The 18,952-nt window shown below is 37.6% G+C and overlaps 1 protein-coding gene across 1 annotated transcript in view; it reads left to right on the forward strand.

The window, feature by feature from the left end:
* Positions 1–18,952, forward strand: part of LOC103514743 (acetylcholine receptor subunit alpha-like) — a 109,781-nt gene that overhangs the window by 19,171 nt on the left and 71,658 nt on the right. Inside the window, exon 4 of the mRNA XM_017446457.2 lies at positions 10,615–10,769. Within this exon, the coding sequence (XP_017301946.1) occupies positions 10,615–10,769 (155 nt within the window). The remainder of the gene's footprint in view (positions 1–10,614; positions 10,770–18,952) is intronic.

Here is an 18,952-nt window from a genome sequence, read left to right on the forward strand (position 1 = left end):
CATTCTTCTTCTGCTTACTCTTGTTTTACAACGCTCTTCTTCTTTTCTTACCCATTTTATCTCACTATGTTCTTCTTCTTTTATTTACTTTCCCTCATTCTCCTTTCGTCTCATTCTTCTCTCTCATCTTTTCTTTTTATACTTCTATATCTTCGTTCACCTCTTCTTCTTATGCTTCTTCTTCACCTCCTTTCACTTCTCTTCTTTATTCTTTCGCTTCTCCAGCTGCTTCTTCTCATTCCTTTACTTCTCCTTTCTTGTTCTCATCTTTCCTTTCTTCATCATCTTCTCCCACGACTTTGTCCTCGCTTCCTGTCTCCGTTTTCTCCTCGATATTGAACTTTTCCTCTCGCCACAACGTTCTATTGTTTCCTGTTCCAGATTTTTTTCCCTGTGATCAGCACAAACGTGATAATGGCCTTCATCTTGTGCTTTTGTGCTTCGGCGAAAGATTAACGTGTTCAGGACGATCCCTGTGATCAGCACAAACGTGATAATGGCCTTCATCTTGTGCTTTTGTGCTTCGGCGAAAGATTAACGTGTTCAGGACGACACAGGCAGGATGAGGAATATGGGGCGTTGTTTAGACGTTAAAGAAGATCCGTTTAGACTTTAAAGAAGATCCTGTAGTCTTTAGAAGATAGTTTAGACTTCAAAGAAGATAGTTTAGTCACTTTAGTCTTTAAAGAAGATCGTTTAGAGTAGTTTAGACTTTAAAGGATCAACCTTTATTAGAAATCCCTTTTACATTATGAGGACTCGGTAACTTTGTGAAGTTTAGAGGTTTAGGAAGGAAAGCATAATACAAAATATTTTATATTAATAGAGGTTTAGACTTTAGAGGTTCAGACTTTGAAGAACATCGTTTAGACTAGTTTAGAGTAGTTTAGACTTTAAAGGATCAACCTTTATTAGGAATCCCTTCATGTATCGAGGACTTGGTAACTTTGTGAAGCCCCTTGTTCCTTTACTATTCAACGGCTTTAGTACTTTGGAAACCTTTGGAAACCAGCCCCCATTCCACTTTTACTCTGTAGAAGAAAAACATCTAAAAATCAAATGAGAGAGAAACAAATCCTGACAAAATAGAATTAGAATGGAGATGATTCAATTAGCAAGCAAGAAAAAAACAGTACCTTATCCCTAAAACAGTGTATAATTATAAAAAAAATACAGTACCTACTGTATACCTTTCTACAGCAGTGAATTATAAAAAACACAGCACCTACATCAACCTACTTATGAAAAACATGTGGCAAAATCCTTTGCCTTAAAAAAGTAAAAAGAGTAAAAAAAAGTCTACTTAGATTAGGATTTCTAAATTCAAAACAGAACTTTTCTTTCTCTCTCTCTCTCTCTCTCTCTCTCTCTCTCTCTCTCTCTCTCTCTCAAAAGCTCATTTCTCAAGTTGTGAAAAGTTCATGTTTGAGAAAGAGATAGGGAGAGGGTGAGAGAGAGAGGGAGAGAGAGAGAGAGAGAGAGAGAGAGAGAGAAATACAACGTTGCCGTGCACTTTCGAGATTTGCTCGTTGTACAAATTTTATAAGGCTGTGGAAAAAAGAACGAGTCTTAGGAGGCTGTGTCTTTAACATGTCGCTGATACAAAACAAAGGGATTTGTGTCTATGCATTTTCCATTTAAAAGAAAGCTGGGTGCATATAATTAGCCTAATGGATTCACGTAGCTTGAGAAAAGGTGCACTCAGTTGTCAACTTCGGGAAGACAAGAGAGGAGCTTTGGTTTGGTGGAAAAGAGGAAAAAAAAAAAAATGGTTTAGGTACTTTAAAATGGTTTAGCAAAAAAAACCTACTTTAAATAGATATTTGTGGGTAAATGGATAGATAGATTAGTCTGACTGGAAGACTTTAAACAGGGAGGATACCAGCTTGAAATTCCCCTCGCTAAAGAAATAGCAAAAGTTGAGTACAAAGGTCGTCCACTCGTAAAATTTCTAAAGACAAAACAAAATGTCTGCCCAAAACAGTCACCCCCACCCCAGGGCTGATTGAGAGGCTGACGAAAAAGGCCGATACCGTCTGCATGCCCTCTGTATGTAGGTATATTAAAGTACTGTTTTTGAGAGTACAAAGGTCGTCCACTCGTAAAATTTCTAAAGCCAAAACAAAATGTCAGCCCAAAACAGTCACCCCAGGGCTGATTGAGAGGCTGACGAAAAAGGCCGATACCGTCTGCATGCCCTCTGTATGTAGGTATATTAAAGTACTGTTTTTGGTGCGATTATATTAACTGTCTTAAGTAGCGTCCACACTTGATCAATGGACGTCGATCGACGGTTGTCGACTAAGTGTGGACGATGCTTATAAGTGATAAAGGGTAGATAATCGTACGTATCTACCCTTACCGTACATTTGTCAGACCCTTGTCTCTTGTCTGTGATAGTTGTGATAATGATAGTACATAAGTATTAACTACTGGTATAAGTATTTTTTAAGTACACTGAATATGTGATAATACTTTCCAGAACTCCTAATACAACACTATCTACAAGTACATTTATATTTCAGAGTTCATAACTATCTTTTTAAGGTTTGTATCTATCTTTTTAGGGTTGACATCCAGCTTTTTATGGTTGATATCTAACTTTTTAGGGTCCATCCCTTTTCCACTTCGTTTGACTTACTTTTTTTTTCTTTTTTCAAAGTAAGGTCATTATTTAAATTTATCCCGTTACTTTCGGCTAAGAGCTTTTTTACGCGTGGTCTGAAAGATTGCCAACTTGTGAAAAGTCAAGAAAAGCAACTCCTTTTGGTGCTTCCCTCTCAAGTCCAAATGTGTAGCAGAGGGAGCTTTGAGATCATTTTTTGCGGTAATTTTCCACTATATGAAATAGTGGAAAATTACCGAGGTATTAGTTTACATATTTCAAACTTTACAAGTAACATATTTCTTAGAACGGAATTATTAGAATAGAATAGAATATACCCTGCTTATACTGCCAGAATGAGACTGAAAAGTCCCTTTACTCCCGCAGTCTAAGCAAGGTCTCATGTATTTGGTACAGTATTTTCAAAAATAAATTACAATTTGTCCCTTGCTTAAATTAAAAAAAAGAAAAAAAAGTATATATGTACCTATATAAAACTAAAGCTGAAAAAGGAGAGCAAGAGAGAGAAAAGGAGAAGATTATTAGTGGTTTGAAGGAACAGTAAAGCAGGTGACCATGTTTACCCAACTTACGGTATTCCACTTTTCACTTCAGTCGAGAGAAAGCTTTGTGAAAAAGCTAAACCTACAAGATTTTTTTTTTTTTTTTGCTAATTGGGAAGGTGCATGATTTCAGACCATTTCCAATTTAGCCCCCCTCTTTTTTTTTTTCTTTTTCTTTCTCCCTATTTTTTCCTCTCTTTTTCTCCCACAATCTCATCTCTTTTTATCTTCCTTTCTTCCTTCTCCACCTCACTTTAGCTCTCTCACTCTGCCAATGATGTATGAAAAGGAAAGCTCATTTTCTTTGTGTGATAGCCTATCTCTCTCTCTCTCTCTCTCTCTCTCTCTCTCTCTCTCTCTCTCATTTTTCAGAGAGCTGTAATGTATTTTTTTTCTTCTACCTACATAAAGGTACTTTTTCTCTTTCTGAAATTTGTCAGGACCGGAAAAAGCGGCCTCAACGGAGCCTTGACCAAAAATCTCTACCCTCCCCAAAAATTGAGCTGCGTATTTGTTCCTCCTTCTTCTTCTTCTCCTTTTTTCTGCTTCTTCTTCTTCTTCTTCTCCTCCTCCTTCTTCTTCTCCTTTTTTCTGCTTCTTCTTCTTCTCCTCCTTGTTCTTCTTCCTTCTTCTTCTTCTCCTCATTCTCCTCCTCCTTCTTCTTCTTCCTCATGTTCTTGTTCTTCTTGTTTTCCTTCTTTTTCTCCTCCTTCTACTAAACTTCTTCTCCTGCTGCTGCTTCTTCTTCTTTTCCTTCCTCCTCCTCCTCTTCTTCTTCTTCTCCTTCTTCCTCATGTTCTTGTTCTTCTACTTCTCCTTTTGTACTTTTTATCAAAGTTTTTCTCTTGCTCTACCTACCGCTCTTTATTTCTTGTCTCACGTTCTTTTGTGACATTTTTTTTTTTTTTTTTTTTTTTTTTTTTTTTGGTGTACTTTCCTTGTCTCACGTTCTTTTGTGACATTTTTTTTTTTTTTCTTGTTCTTTGTGATGTACTACGGTCCACTATGTTATGGAGGCTTGACATGACATTGTTCTGTTCAAGCATCCTTTGTGGTGAGTTATTTTATGTTAGAAGAGTCATTTCATAGGAGAAGAGAGTCATTTTGTGTTGGGACAGGAGGGGTAGCTTTTATGCTGAGTTTGAGTGGTATGTGGGGATTTTTTTATTTTTTTTTATTATTTTTTTTTTTTTTTTACAAAAGAATAGGTTTCTTTATCTTTACCTAATGATTATGTTTGTTACTATGTACCTACCTACGACCTAGTTAGTTGTATAAATTATTATCGAAGTATATATCTATGTATGTATAGCTAAGCTCTTTTATCTCGGATTCTAGGGTATTGTTTTCATTTTTACAATGCCTAAGAAAGGTGTAGTTAGGCAGTAGATACTTCGAATGAAATTTCAGCTTGTACTGTTTGGGATGAAAAAATTTAGGTGCCCGAGAATTTCGGTAAGGTTGGTAAAACTTTTTAAACCCAAACAGAGGGTTGGTCTTTTGACTTTGATTTGCTGCTTATCTCTCTCTCTTTCTCCCTCTCTCCCTCACCTCTTTCTATCTCTGTCCCTCCTACATCTCTCTCTCTCTCTTTCTTTCCCTCCCTTCTCCATTTCTTTCTATCTCTCTCACGCACTTTCCCTCAATCTCTCTTTTTCTCACTCCTCTCTCTATCACTCTCGCTCTCTCTCTGTCTCTCTTTCTTTCTCTCCCTCCTCCATCTGTTTATCTCTCTTTCTTCCCCTCAATCTCTCTTTTTCTCACTCCTCTCTATCTCTATCTCTCTCTTTCTTTCTCTCTCTTTATTCCCTTCTTTCCCTTCAATCTTTCTTTTTCTCACTCCTCTCTATTTCTCTCTCTCTCTTTCTTTAAACTTTCTAAAAGACCGATATAAATCCTGACCACGTAGCTAGCGAAGTATAGGTACTTCCTTAAAAACAACACCCCCCGTGGGGAAACTTTGAATTCTGCTCTCTCCTCTCTTCCTTCTCTTTACTTTTCTCCCTCCTCTCTCCTTTTCCTCGTTTATCTTCCTCCTTTCCTATCCCTTCTTATTTTTTTATCTTTATTTATCTTCTCTTTTCCTCTTTCTCCGTTTCTCCTTCTTCTGTCCATTCCTACTGTTCATCCCCATCCTTTTCCTTTTTTCTTCTCTCCCTTTCTCTGTTTATCTTGCTCCTTTCTTATCTCTTCTTTTTTTCTCTTTATTTATCTTCTCTTTTCCTCTTCCTCCTCTTTCTCCGTTTCTCCTTCTTCTGTCCATTCCTACTGTTCATCCCCATCCTTTTCCTTTTTTCTTCTCTCCCTTTCTCTGTTTATCTTGCTCCTTTCTTATCTCTTCTTTTTTTCTCTTTATTTATCTTCTCTTTTCCTCTTCCTCCTCTTTCTCCGTTTCTCCTTCTTCTGTCCATTCCTACTGTTCATCCCCATCCTTTTCCTTTTTTCTTCTCTCCCTTTCTCTGTTTATCTTGCTCCTTTCTTATCTCTTCTTTTTTTCTCTTTATTTATCTTCTCTTTTCCTATTTCTCCGTTTCTCCTTCTTCCTACTGTTCATCCCCACCCTTTTCTACAGTCTTTTAATTTTTACACAACACTTAATAGGTAAATACTTCCTAATAAGTACACACTTTGAATGTAAAAAAAACAGTATATTTTGTACAAAATTATGCCTGTAACTAGGTACGTGGCTGGAATAGGCACCAGTAACTTCCCTTCCTTTAAGTTCCATTCTGATAGAGATAGAAAGAAAGAAAAAGAGAGAGAGAGAGAGAGAGAGAGAGAGAGAGAGAGAGAGAGAGAGGGAGAGAGATAGATAGATAGATAGAGAGAGTGAGTGAGAGATAGAGATAGAGAGAGAAAGAGAGAGAGCTGACTTTGACAAACTGATAAAAGTTTATATGGAAAAGACAAAAAAACTTTTGCCACCATATGAAAGAGAGAAAACTTATGTTATTTTACTCTCTCTCTCTCTCTCTCTTTCTCTCTCTCTCTCTCTCTTTCTCACCCACATTTCGCCATAAACTGACTTTCAACTGCCATAAAGAAGAGCTTTCACAAGTTGGAATTGAACATTTCGAAGGTATAAAACAGTACCATTAGGTGGTTTGTGAAACTGTTGGAAGAAAAGAAAAGTTAACTTTTTAAAAATGAAAAAGAAAAAAAAAAGAAAGAAATAGGTACCTATTAAAGGGAGAGAGAGAGAGAGAGGAAAGAAAAAGAAGAAGAAGAAGAAGAAGAAGAAAAACGAAGACGAAGGAGAAGAAGAAGAAGAAGAAGAAGAAGAAGAAGAAGAAGAAGAAGAAGAAGAAGAAGAAGAAACAGAGGGCCTTGGTAAAGCAGAGCTCACCTAAAGAACAAGAATGATTTTGTATGAACGCCGGTTATCTCTTTAGTTATGCAATGTGCAACAAGTAAATAATTGTATTTCTAATTATAGTAAATAGAGCTGGGAAAAATGATAATAAATAGAATAAGAGATGGGCCAAAATAGTGTGCTCAAAATATTACAAAATCATGCAACAGCGTTTGTATAAGTAGACAATAATGTCTAATGGTTATGCAATGTGCAACAAGTAAATAATTGTATTTCTAAATAGTAAATAGAGCTGGGAAAAATGATGATAGAATAAGAGATGGGCCAAAATAGTGTGCTCAAAATATTACAAAATCATGCAACAGCGTTTGTATAAGTAGACAATAATGTCTAATACCTAGTCAGGGTTGAATGGTAGAGATTGCCCCAGGGAATAATATGCGCCCTTTGTTTGTAATTTCTTCTATTTGTGTACCTACAATGAATTTTAAAACCAATAAAGAGTCTAAATAAATTAACAAGTTCTTAAATAGGTATTTCTGTTTTCAGAATCTCAAGAACCAAATCATGACTACCAACCTTTGGGTAGAACAGTCATGGTACGACTACAAGCTTCGATGGGCCCTTTTATACAACGCTCTTCTTCTTTTCTTACCCATTTTATCTCACTATGTTCTTCTTCTTTTTACTTTCCCTCATTCTCCTTTCGTCTCATTCTTCTGTCCCATATTTTCTTTTTATACTTCTATATCTTCGTTCACCTCTTCTTCTTATGCTTCTTCACCTCCTTTCACTTATCTTCTTCTGCTTCTGCAGCTGCTTCTTCTCATTTCTTTCCCTCTCTCTTCTTGTTCTCATCTTTTCTTTCTTCATCATCTTCTCCCACGACTTTGTCCTCGCTTCCTGTCTCCGTTTTCTCCTCGATATTGAACTTTTCCTCTCGCCACAACGTCCAAAAATTGAGCTGCGTATTTGTTCCTCCTTCTTCTTCTTCTCCTTCTCCTTTTTTCTGCTTCTTCTTCTTCTTCTCCTCCTCCTCCTTCTTCTTCTCCTTTTTTCTGCTTCTTCTTCTTCTTCTCCTCCTTGTTCTTCCTTCTTCTTCTCCTCATTCTCCTCCTCCTTCTTCTTCTTCTTCCTCATGTTCTTGTTCTTCTTGTTTTCCTTCTTTTTCTCCTCCTTCTACTAAACTTATTCTCCTGCTGGCCTGCTGCTGCTGCTTCTTCTTCTTCTTCTTCTTTTCCTTTCTCCTCCTCCTCTTCTTCTTCTCCTTCTTCCTCATGTTCTTGTTCTTCTACTTCTCCTTTTGTACTTTTTATCAAAGTTTTTCTCTTGTTCTACCTACCGCTCTTTATTTCTTGTCTCACGTTCTTTTGTGACTTTTTTTTTTTTCTTATCAAAGTTTTTCTCTTGTTCTACCTACCGCTCTTTATTCCTTGTCTCACGTTCTTTTGTGACATTTTTTTTTTTTTTCTTGTTCTTTGTGATGTACTACGGTCCACTATGTTATGGAGGCTTGACATGACATTGTTGTGTTCAAGCATCCTTTGTGGTGAGTTATTTTATGTTAGAAGAGTCATTTTATAGGAGAAGAGAGTCATTTTGTGTTGGGACAGGAGGGGTAGCTTTTGTGCTGAGTTTGAGTGGTATGTGGGGATTTTTTTTTTTTTACAAAAGAATAGGTTTCTTTATCTTTACCTAATGATTATGTTTGTTACTATGTACCTACCTACGACCTAGGTACCTAGTTAGTTGTACAAATTATTATCAAAGTATATATCTATGTATGTATAGCTAAGCTCTTTTATCTCGGATTCTAGGGTATTGTTTTCATTTTTACAATGCCCAAGAAAGGTGTAGTTAGGCAGTAGATACTTCGAATGAAATTTCAGCTTGTACTGTTTGGGATGAAAAAATTTAGGTGCCCGAGAATTTCGGTAAGGTTGGTAAAACTTTTTAAACCCAAACAGAGGGTTGGTCTTTTGACTTTGATTTGCTGCTTATCTCTCTCTCTTTCTCCCTCTCTCCCTCACCTCTTTCTATCTCTGTCCCTCCTACATCTCTCTCTCTCTCTTTCTTTCCCTCCCTTCTCCATTTCTTTCTATCTCTCTCACGCACTTTCCCTCAATCTCTCTTTTTCTCACTCCTCTCTCTATCACTCTCGCTCTCTCTCTGTCTCTCTTTCTTTCTCTCCCTCCTCCATCTGTTTATCTCTCTTTCTTCCCCTCAATCTCTCTTTTTCTCACTCCTCTCTATCTCTATCTCTCTCTTTCTTTCTCTCTCTTTATTCCCTTCTTTCCCTTCAATCTTTCTTTTTCTCACTCCTCTCTATTTCTCTCTCTCTCTTTCTTTAAACTTTCTAAAAGACCGATATAAATCCTGACCACGTAGCTAGCGAAGTATAGGTACTTCCTTAAAAACAACACCCCCCGTGGGGAAACTTTGAATTCTGCTCTCTCCTCTCTTCCTTCTCTTTACTTTTCTCCCTCCTCTCTCCTTTTCCTCGTTTATCTTCCTCCTTTCCTATCCCTTCTTATTTTTTTATCTTTATTTATCTTCTCTTTTCCTCTTTCTCCGTTTCTCCTTCTTCTGTCCATTCCTACTGTTCATCCCCACCCTTTTCCTTGTTTCTCCTCTCCCTTTCTCCGTTTATCTTCCTCCCTTTCCTATCCCTTCTTATTTTTTTCTCTTTATTTATCTTCTCTTTTCCTCTTCCTCCTCTTTCTCCGTTTCTCCTTCTTCTGTCCATTCCTACTGTTCATCCCCATCCTTTTCCTTTTTTCTTCTCTCCCTTTCTCTGTTTATCTTGCTCCTTTCTTATCTCTTCTTTTTTTCTCTTTATTTATCTTCTCTTTTCCTATTTCTCCGTTTCTCCTTCTTCCTACTGTTCATCCCCACCCTTTTCTACAGTCTTTTAATTTTTACACAACACATAATAGGTAAATACGTCCTAATAGGTACACACTTTGAATGTTAAAAAAAAAAAAAAAAACAAACAGTATATTTTGTACAAACTTTTTATCGACTTTAACTCATATTATGCCTGTAACTAGGTACGTGGCTGGAATAGGCACCAGTAACTTCCCTTCCTTTAAGTTCCATTCTGATAGAGATAGAAAGAAAGAAAAAGAGAGAGAGAGAGAGAGAGAGAGAGAGAGAGAGAGAGAGAGAGAGGAATTGAAAGAGAGAGGAGATATTATGGAAGGAGAGAAAGAAAGGGAGGAGAGAAAAGGACGGAGAAAAGGCGAAAGATATAAGGAAGATGGAGGGAAAGAGAAGAGAGATAGAGGTTAGAGAGAGAGAGAGAGAGAAAGAGAGAGAGAGAGAGAGATAGAGAGAGAGAGAGAAAAAGAGAGAGAGCTGACTTTGACAAACTGATAAAAGTTTATATGGAAAAGACAAAAAACTTTTGCCACCATATGAAAGAGAGAAAACTTATGTTATTTTACTTTCTCTCTCTCTCTCTCACCCACATTTCGCCATAAACTGACTTTCAACTGCCATAAAGAAGAGCTTTCACAAGTTGGAATTGAACATTCGAAGGTATAAAGCAGTACCATTACCTAGGTGGTTTGTGAAACTGTTGGAAGAAAAGAAAAGTTAACTTTTTAAAAATGAAAAAAAAAAAAAAAAAAGAAATAGGTACCTACCTATTAAATGGAGGGAGAGAGAGAGGAAAGAAGAAGTAACAGAGGGCCTTGGTAAAGCAGAGCTCACCTAAAGAACAATAATGATTTTGTATGAACGCCGGTTATCTCTTTAGTTATGCAATGTGCAATAAGTAATAAATTGTGACTCAATAAGAGCTAGGAGCTCGAGGAAAAAGGTCATAGAGCTAAGAGATGGGCCAAAATAGGGTGCTCAAATTATTACAAAATCATGAAACACTGTTAGTAGAATTAAGGTAAAACACACTACCATCACGTCACGTGACATGAGATCATGGGGAGTCAGAAAGTTGTAGTTCAAAGTTTTCTCATAATATTGTAGGTAGGTAATTTCGTTCAGGACAGCTACACTACTATCACGTCACGTGAGCTTACGTGACGTGATAGTAGTGTGTGTCTACCTTTAGAGAATAATTTCTAATAGGTACCTAGCTACCTAGTTAAAAATTCAATTATTTCTGTTTTCAGAATCTCAAGAACCAAATCATGACTACCAACCTTTGGGTAGAACAGTCATGGTACGACTACAAGCTTCGATGGGAACCCAAAGAATACGGAGGGGTCCATATGCTCCACGTACCCTCGGATCATATCTGGCGACCTGACATTGTGCTGTACAATAAGTAAGTGATCCCATTTTAACTCAGGGTCCCCATTTTGGGCATTGTTCCTCGAGCATGAAAACTTTTTTATGTGTAAAAGTTCATTGTCACTACTAAGCTAATAAATAGATGTTTTTTTTTTTTTTAATATTAAACCATTAATTTTTTAATTACCTATTTGTTGCCTAATAACGATATTTATTGCTCTGTTTTTATGCTCACGTCACGTCATAAAGTGTGTTAATTACAGGTTCACAGTTTGGCAGTAAATTGATTTTCCTCGGACTTTTGAAATTCCCCTGCCTTTTGGAGACACAATTTCGGTCTACAGCATTTTTTACCCTTCTCTTAGGCCAGCCACTCAATATTAGGTAACCATGACTGGTACACCTGATCCTGATAGTGAGTGGCTGGCCTTATCTAATCTAGGTCAACAAGACAGACCAAAAAGAGGCCGGTTGGTAGTTCAACAAAGGACTTTCACCTGTGGACAATTTATGTGGTTCTTTATGAGGTATCAAAGGAGATGTGTAAATACTGAGTGAGTTGAAATAGCTGAGTAACCCAGTTCCAAAAGGGGACAATTTTTCTTTAACTGTGCCAAAACTGGACATCGCGGAACTTTGACCTCAATATAACTAATTTATGACAACTTTGCCACTTTTTCATGTTCTCCCTTAAAAGGTCTACTTTTTAATGTCCACTTTTGGAACTGGACTACTAAACTATTCTTTCCATTGGTCTTCTCAGCCAGTAAGACAGTGAGTCAGATCCTAAAACATGTAATGCATTCGTTAACCTATATGTAGAGTTAGAGGAAATTAGGATGTGACTCATTTACTGACTATTTAAATGAGTAGTTCTTTCGAATAACTCACTCACTCACTCTTTACAAATCTAGAGTATCGAAATAATAGCCCAGTTCATGTTTCAGGCTTGTGAACGGCTCATTTGCTGAGATCACACGGAAACCTGATCGTTCTACCTCGTAAAACACAGTATGAAAATAATAGCCCAGTTCATGTTTCAGGCTTGTGAACGGCTCATTTGCTGAGATCACACGGAAATCTGATCGTTCTACCTCGTAAAACACGGGAAATTATAAAATTAAATTATACTTACCTACCTAGGGTAAGTGTACCAGTTATTGACCCATGAAAAAATGTACTACAAATTTCATCAGTAAATGGTTTCTTCAAATTAAGTTGATCCCAAGGGCAAGACAGTGCCTCTACCTCTACCCTTGACAAATTGAGTGTGCCTGAAGACATATGATATGTTCTAGGTATTGGACTTTCAATGATTCCATCATCATAAGTATGTACCTACTGCACAAACGTTTTAAAGATCCAAGGTCATCAAAAGATAGCGCATTCTTTAAAAACATTCGTTTGATAAATTGGATCTTGAAAATGTTTGCGGTACAATAAGTCTGTACTCTTACTGAGGGGCCGATAACTAGCACGTTCTTGACATGGGCCTATAACTGGTATGCTTAATATTAAACTTCTCAGCTTTCCGCAAAACCGCACAATTACCATCTTTAAACGACATTATGAAATATTAATTTTAAAATTTACCTCAGGTAAAGAAGTCGTAAAAAGGGGTGTACATTTTCTTTAAGTAGGTAATATGAGATACCTTACTTAGTATTATCTTTTTTTTAATACTAGTACTAGTTGTTAGCACGCTTTGATAAATACAGATAAAAGAAGTACCCACGAGCCTATTTATTAAATAAATTATCAACCTGCAAAAATTAGTTATGGAATTAGTGAAAAAATGTCTTATCGTGTTAAATTCCTCCTCATGAGAAAAGAAGAGAGGTGGAAAAATCGAGAAAGTAGGAGAAAGAAAAAGCAAAAAGAAATAGGTAGATACGAGAAATAAATAGAGAAGGCAAGAAAGATAGAAGTAAAGGAGGAGAGAAGAAAGGAGAAAAAAAGAGAGTCTGAATTATAAACACTCTAGTGAGTGAGAGAAAACTAATTATTTGAAGACAGCAAAGTGACTTCTCATAAGAAAAGAAGAGAGATGGAAAAATAGAGAAAGTAGGGGAAAGAAAAGGCAAAAAGAAATAGGTAGATCCGAGAAATAAATAGAGAAGGCAAGAAAGATAGAAGGAAAGAAAAGAGAGAAGAAAGGAGAAAAAAAGAGAGTCTGAATTATAAACACTCTAGTGAGTGAGAGAAAACTAATTATTTGAAGACAGCAAAGTGAAGTGAGGAAAGATGGGAGAGAAAAGGGAAAAAGAGAGAGAGAGATAGAGAGAGAGAGAGAGAGAAAAAGGATCTCAGGGAATGAATCCAGAAAAAAGTAATAATAAAAATAGGTGTGTAATTTCCTCTCATTTCTCTTCTCTCTTTCTCTCCTTCTCCCTCTCCCTCTCTCTCTCTCTCCTGTCTGTCTAATGAGTAATTGAAAAGAGAGATCCCCAATGTAACCTTCTTTTTTCCATTTCTTTCTCTCTCCCTCTTCCCTTCCCTCCCTCCTTCCCTCTCCCTCCTCTTTCTTCTTTCATTCCCTCTCTTTCCTCTTTCATTCCCTCTCTCTCTCCCTCGTTCTCTCTGTCTTTCAGTTTCAAGCTAAACTAATTAAAAATCTCCGTCATTATTTTTAAATTAAAATTTTAACCCCTTATTTTTTTTTTTTTTTTTATTATTATTATTATTAAAGAAAGGAGAAAGATACAGAATTTCTAGAGATGAAAATAAAAGAAAATTGGAAAGAGAGAGATAGAGAGGGAGAGACAGAGAGAGAGAAGATCATGAATAATTTGATTAACCCAGGGTGTCTGTTTTTTTCTTTTATGAAAAATCAACCCTTTGTATGCTTCCAAACGAGGATTAGTTAATATTAGTTGAATTCATTTTCGGTCTTCCTTCACTATCTTATAAGTTTTCTTGGTAACTGAGTGGTCCCGAACCCGCATGGTTGTCAGGAAATCGCGTGTTCGAATCCCGGTCATAGAGTGGAATTTTATTTCGAATCATTTGAGAAAAACATAGATAAGACTATTGTCTTGCTTCCTAAAGTTGTTTTCTTCTTCTTTCATCTTCATTTTATCACTTTTAGTTTCGCTTTTTGCGACCAACACTCATCAATCCAATGCGTATGTGAGAAAGGGAATGAGAGAAGGAGAGAGAGATAACTCAAAACGTATCTTTCTTCTCACTTCTCAAAACATTTTACATTTATCTTATCACACCTCTCCCTCCCTCTTCCCTTCTTTCTTTTTATCCCCTCTTACTTTCTTTTCCATCTTCTTCCTCTCTCTTTTGAAACACTCTCTCTCCCACTCTTCTCCTCTCTTTCTCTCTGTCCCTCCCTCTAATTTCCCTTTTATTTCACTTTTCCTTTCTTAACCTCCTCTCTCTTTCCAACCCACTGTAAGTTTCTATCTCTCTCTCTTGCTCTTTTTTCCGCTATCTCACTTTCACTTTTCCTCTCCCTCGTCATTTCTCTCTCTCTCTCTCTCTTTCTCTCCTTCTTTATTCTAGAATGTGTAATCTTTCGTTCCACTACCGTAATTTACGCACTCGCATTTATCTCTCTCCTCCTTCTCCCTCTCTTTCTCCTTCTGCTCTTTTTTCCGCTATCTCACTTTTACTTTCCCTCTCCCTCCTCATTTCTCTCTCTTTCTCTCCTTCTTCATTCTAGAATGTGTAATCTTTCGTTCCACTACCGTAATTTACGCACTCGCATTTATCTCTCTCCTCCTTCTCCCTCTCTTTCTCCTTCTCTTGATTTGTCTAATTCTTCTTTTTTGTCTTTCTTACCTACCTATTTCCTCTCTCTCGCTCGCTCTCTCTCTCTCTCTCTCTCTCTCTCTCTTACCCTCTTTCTTCTTCTCTTCCTTTTTCAATTTGTCTTTATTCCTCTTTTCGCCCTCTTTTTCCCTCTGTCTTTCGGTTTTTCTCTATCACTCTTAATTTTTGTCTCTCCCTTTTTTCACAGTCTCTCTCCCACCTCATTTTCTGTACTCTCTCTCCCATCTTTATTCTCTCATTCTCCTTACTCTCTATTTGTCTCACTTATTCTGTCTTTCTTCTACCTACCTATTTCCTCTCTCTCTCTCTCTCTTACCCTCTTTCTTCTTCTCTCCCTTTTTCAATTTGTCTTTATTCCTCTTTTTCTCTCTCTGTCTTTCCACAGTCTCTCTCCCACCTCATTTTCTGTACTCTCTCTCCCATCTTTATTCTCTCATTCTCCTTACTCTCTATTTGTCTCACTTATTCTTCATTCATCTCTTTCACTTTATATTGCTTTCTCACTTTCTTCCTCTCCCCCTTTTCTAAATCCTCTTCTCTTGTTCTCTCTCTCTTTCTCTCTCTCTCTCTCTCTCTCTCTCTCTCTCTCTCTCTCTCTCTCTCTCTCTTTCTCTCTCTCCTCCTCCTCCTCCTCCTTTTCCACTGGCCTCTCACATTGTTCCATGATTACTTATTACTTTTCTTTGACCACTCTCTTCCAAATCATATACTTTCTATTCCCCTTCCTTTTCTCCTCTTCCTTCCCCTCTCCCCTCCTTCTTTTCTTCTTCTCCTCCTTGTTCCCTTCCTCTCTCGTCTCTTTCACATTTTTCCATGATTACCTACTTATTACTTTTCCTGCTTGTGCTATGTGACATACTACAACCACATCAATCCAATTTTCCCATCCCCCTCTTTCTTTGGTTTGTTTTTTCTTCATTCTTCTTCTTCTTCTTTCCCCCCTTTTCTTTCTTCCTACTACTTCCCCTCCTACTTGTTTTTCTCCCTCATCTTACCCAACGTTTCTTTTTCTTTCCGTTTTTTCCTTATATTTTGATATCTTTGCTTTTTCGGCATTTTTAGGCCCCCTAGGGCTGTTTCTTTTTCTCTTCTTCCAAGTCACATATTAAGTCACATTTTGACGGATTTTGGGATTTCAGAGGAAATATTTTATTTATTCATTCAATGTACATACCTATCTACCTTTTCGTTTGAGAATTTGGTCATAAAATAGGCTTTTTCGTTCGAGGTTCGTTCTCGGAACGGCTGGATTTTTTCTATTCTGTCATTCCTGTCCTCCTTCTCTCTTCGATTTCGGGACGATAAGACCTCTCTATTAATAGTCCCAGTTGTTTTCTGGGACACCCTGTACATTATAAATTTGGGCCAGGTCTCTTTACAATGCAGTCAACCGTGAACTTCAGATAATAATTATGATACTCAGGCAAATTCTAGACTTCAGGGAGCTTTTGGAGCATTTGGGAATGTTGAAGTATTCAAGGACCGTTTAGAATTCCAATACTAACATCCCTGTACAAAACCTGGCCGGCCTAGTGAGCTTGGAGAGTAGCGCATCTGCCTAAGTAAGAGCAAGGTCGTGGGTTCGATTCCAGCTCGGGGCGGATTTTATCCTGAATGAACAAAGAGGTTGCCTTGCGGCGAGCGAGCGAGCTTTGATTGAAAAATCCACCCCCGCTTGGGAAAATGTTTCCACAACTTTGTACAAGTAATGTTTTCCCATGTTTTCAAAATTGAATTTTTCGAAAGTTTCCAAGTTTGTGCTGGAAATCTTTGCTTTTGACGCGCGATGAGAAAATCTGAGACGTAGTCAATCCTGAAGTTCAGAAACCATGGAAGTATAAAGTTGTGAGAAGTTATACTTTATGTTATGACTTTTTGCCATTTTCTTCGTCACGAGAGGGGAGTGCAGTGATCTAGTTCTTTCCTATTAGAAACAACCCCCTCCTCTGGTGCAACCTCCCCCCCAAAGCTCTCTCGATACCCCCTCCCTCCTCCCCCCCACAGTTCTCTTTTCTTTTGTTTTTGCCATAGAAAACTCTCATAATGTATGATATAAGAATGTATTATTAGATAATTATTATTATTATTACGGTAGTGGAGATGACAGTATACCATTGTTTTCTTTCCATCCTCCTCCTTCGCCCTCTGCTCTCTCTTTCTCTCCCTCTCTCTCTCTCTCTCTCTCTGCTTTTAATCTAGCTCAAAACTCCTCGGGAGAAGAGAAGGAGTGCGGGGAGAAAGAGGAGGGGGAAGAAGGGTAAAAGGAGGAAAGAGAAAAGGGTAAGAGGAAAAAGGAGAGAGAATAGTAAAAGGAGAGGAGAGAGAGAGCTAGGTTAAAAAGAAAGGAGAGGAAAAGAGAAGGGGATGATAGGTGTGGGAGGGAGAGGAGAGTATGAGGAGTGGGAAGGATAGATGAGGGAGGAGGAGAGTATGAATGAGGAGAGGGGAGGGTAAACCTATTGTTCTCTCTCATAATATTCAGGGCTGTGACAGGAGTACCATGTGTGTAGATAAGACGTTAGACAGGGTTCTCTGGGTCACCATTTATAACCCTTTGCGATCATAACACCCGTATTTATGAATAAAAATTATTGCTCTCAAATCAGACTGAAATCAATTTTGTCCAATCAGATGTTTGGAATGAATGGACTTAAGAGCCAGTATTTTGTTCATTTTAAAATGGGTGTCAGATTCATGAAAATATATGAGGGCCAGCCTAGTTACGTACCTAGTTAGCTGTATTTCCGTCCGGGGCAGACTATATCCTAAACAAATCATAACACCCGTATTTATGAATAAAAATTATTGCTCTCAAATCAGACTGAAGTCAATTTTATCCAATCAGATGTTTGGAATGGATGCCTCAGTGTGACTTAAGCTTAAGAGCCAGTATTTTGTTCATAAATTTTAAAATGGGTGTCAGAATTGTCAGATTCATGAAAATATATGAGGGCCAGCCTAGTTACGTACCTAGTTAGCTGTATTTCCGTCCGGGGCAGACTATATCCTAAACACTCTTACAACCTCGCAGGAGAAGAGGAGGGGGCGAGGGAGTGAGAGTGAAAAGGATGAACCATTTATCAAAAAATAATATTTATGGACAGATAAGAGAAATAGGAGGGAGAAAAGGAGAGAGAGAAAGGGAGAAGAAGAGATAGAGAGATAAGAAGAGAGCCTGAAAGAGAAGAAAATTGGTGTACTGTGAAATGTGTTCGGTTTTCAAAAGACGAAAAGATGGAAAATTTGATTTTGTATTGGAAGCAAGAAAAAAAATGGGAAATGGAAAGCGGAAAAAAACGGAAAACTTCTTCCTCTCATCCTTCAATCTCTTATTTTCTTCCTCACCCCCCGTTTCAAATCCACAGCCTTTTCTTCCTCCCCTTTCTCCTCGTCCTCCAGCGTCAATTCTTTTCCCCCTCTACCTTTAGCCTTTGGCCTCTCTTCTCTTCACGACGTCTTCTTTTCGTCTTCCATCTTTTCCTCGCACTTTCTCATTGTGTTTTTCTTGTTGTTGTCCTTCTTTTTCTTTTTCTTCTTCTTCTTCCGATTTTTCTTGTTCTTCTTCTTCTCCGCCTTCCAGCCTCTATTTTCAAGGCTTTCTTACTTTCTCTTTTTCCTTTATCCTCTTTTACTCCCCCATCATTTCTCCCTTCTTCCACTCAAAAAATCCTTCTCTGCCTCTACCCCTCCTTTTCTTCTCCTCCTTCTTCTTCTTCCGTCTCAAATTTCCTCTGCTTTCGAAAGTGTCAAGAGAGAAAGTGCTCTGTTTCCCTCACTTTTTCTGAACTGATCTCCAGTGACTTGTTTTGAAAGACGAGAAATGTTTCCCTATGAAAATACATACATAGGTGGTGGGAATGTCCGGCAAGTAGCTATTGAGGTTAAAGAAAATAAGTGGGAGGAGAAAGGAAAGGAGTAAAAGAAAGAGAAGTAGAAAAATGGGAGGAAGAAGAAGAAGAAGTAATATGTGGAACTGGATTAATTTCTTTTTTCACATATAACAAAAAAGATGAAGAAGATGACGGGGGGGGGAAGAGATTAAGACGAAGAAGAAGAAGAAGAAGAAGAAGAAGAAGAAGAAGAAGAAGAAGAAGAAGAATTTCTGAACTTTTACTCCTCTTCACTTCTTCTTTCTTTATTCCCTATTTTCCCTTCCATTGTGTTTAACTACTCTCCTTATATTATCTTCTATTATTTTGTTCTTTTTCTCCTTCTTTTATCAGTTTTTTTTTCTCTATCCCCTTCTCTTTCTCCTCTTGTTTTTCTCACCATTTTCTTCCACTTCGTATTTGCTTTTCCCTATCTCTTTATCTGTCTCTTCCGGTCTCTTGCTTCCTATCTTTTTCCTCCCTCCCTCTATTTCTACCTAAATTTTCTTGGATACTGATATACTTACTATTACCTTCAAAAGTCCTCCTCCTTTTTCTTCTTCTC

This window comes from Diaphorina citri, unplaced genomic scaffold, assembly GCF_000475195.1.
Source record: "Diaphorina citri unplaced genomic scaffold, Diaci psyllid genome assembly version 1.1 scaffold45, whole genome shotgun sequence".
Lineage (NCBI taxonomy): Eukaryota > Metazoa > Arthropoda > Insecta > Hemiptera > Psyllidae > Diaphorina > Diaphorina citri.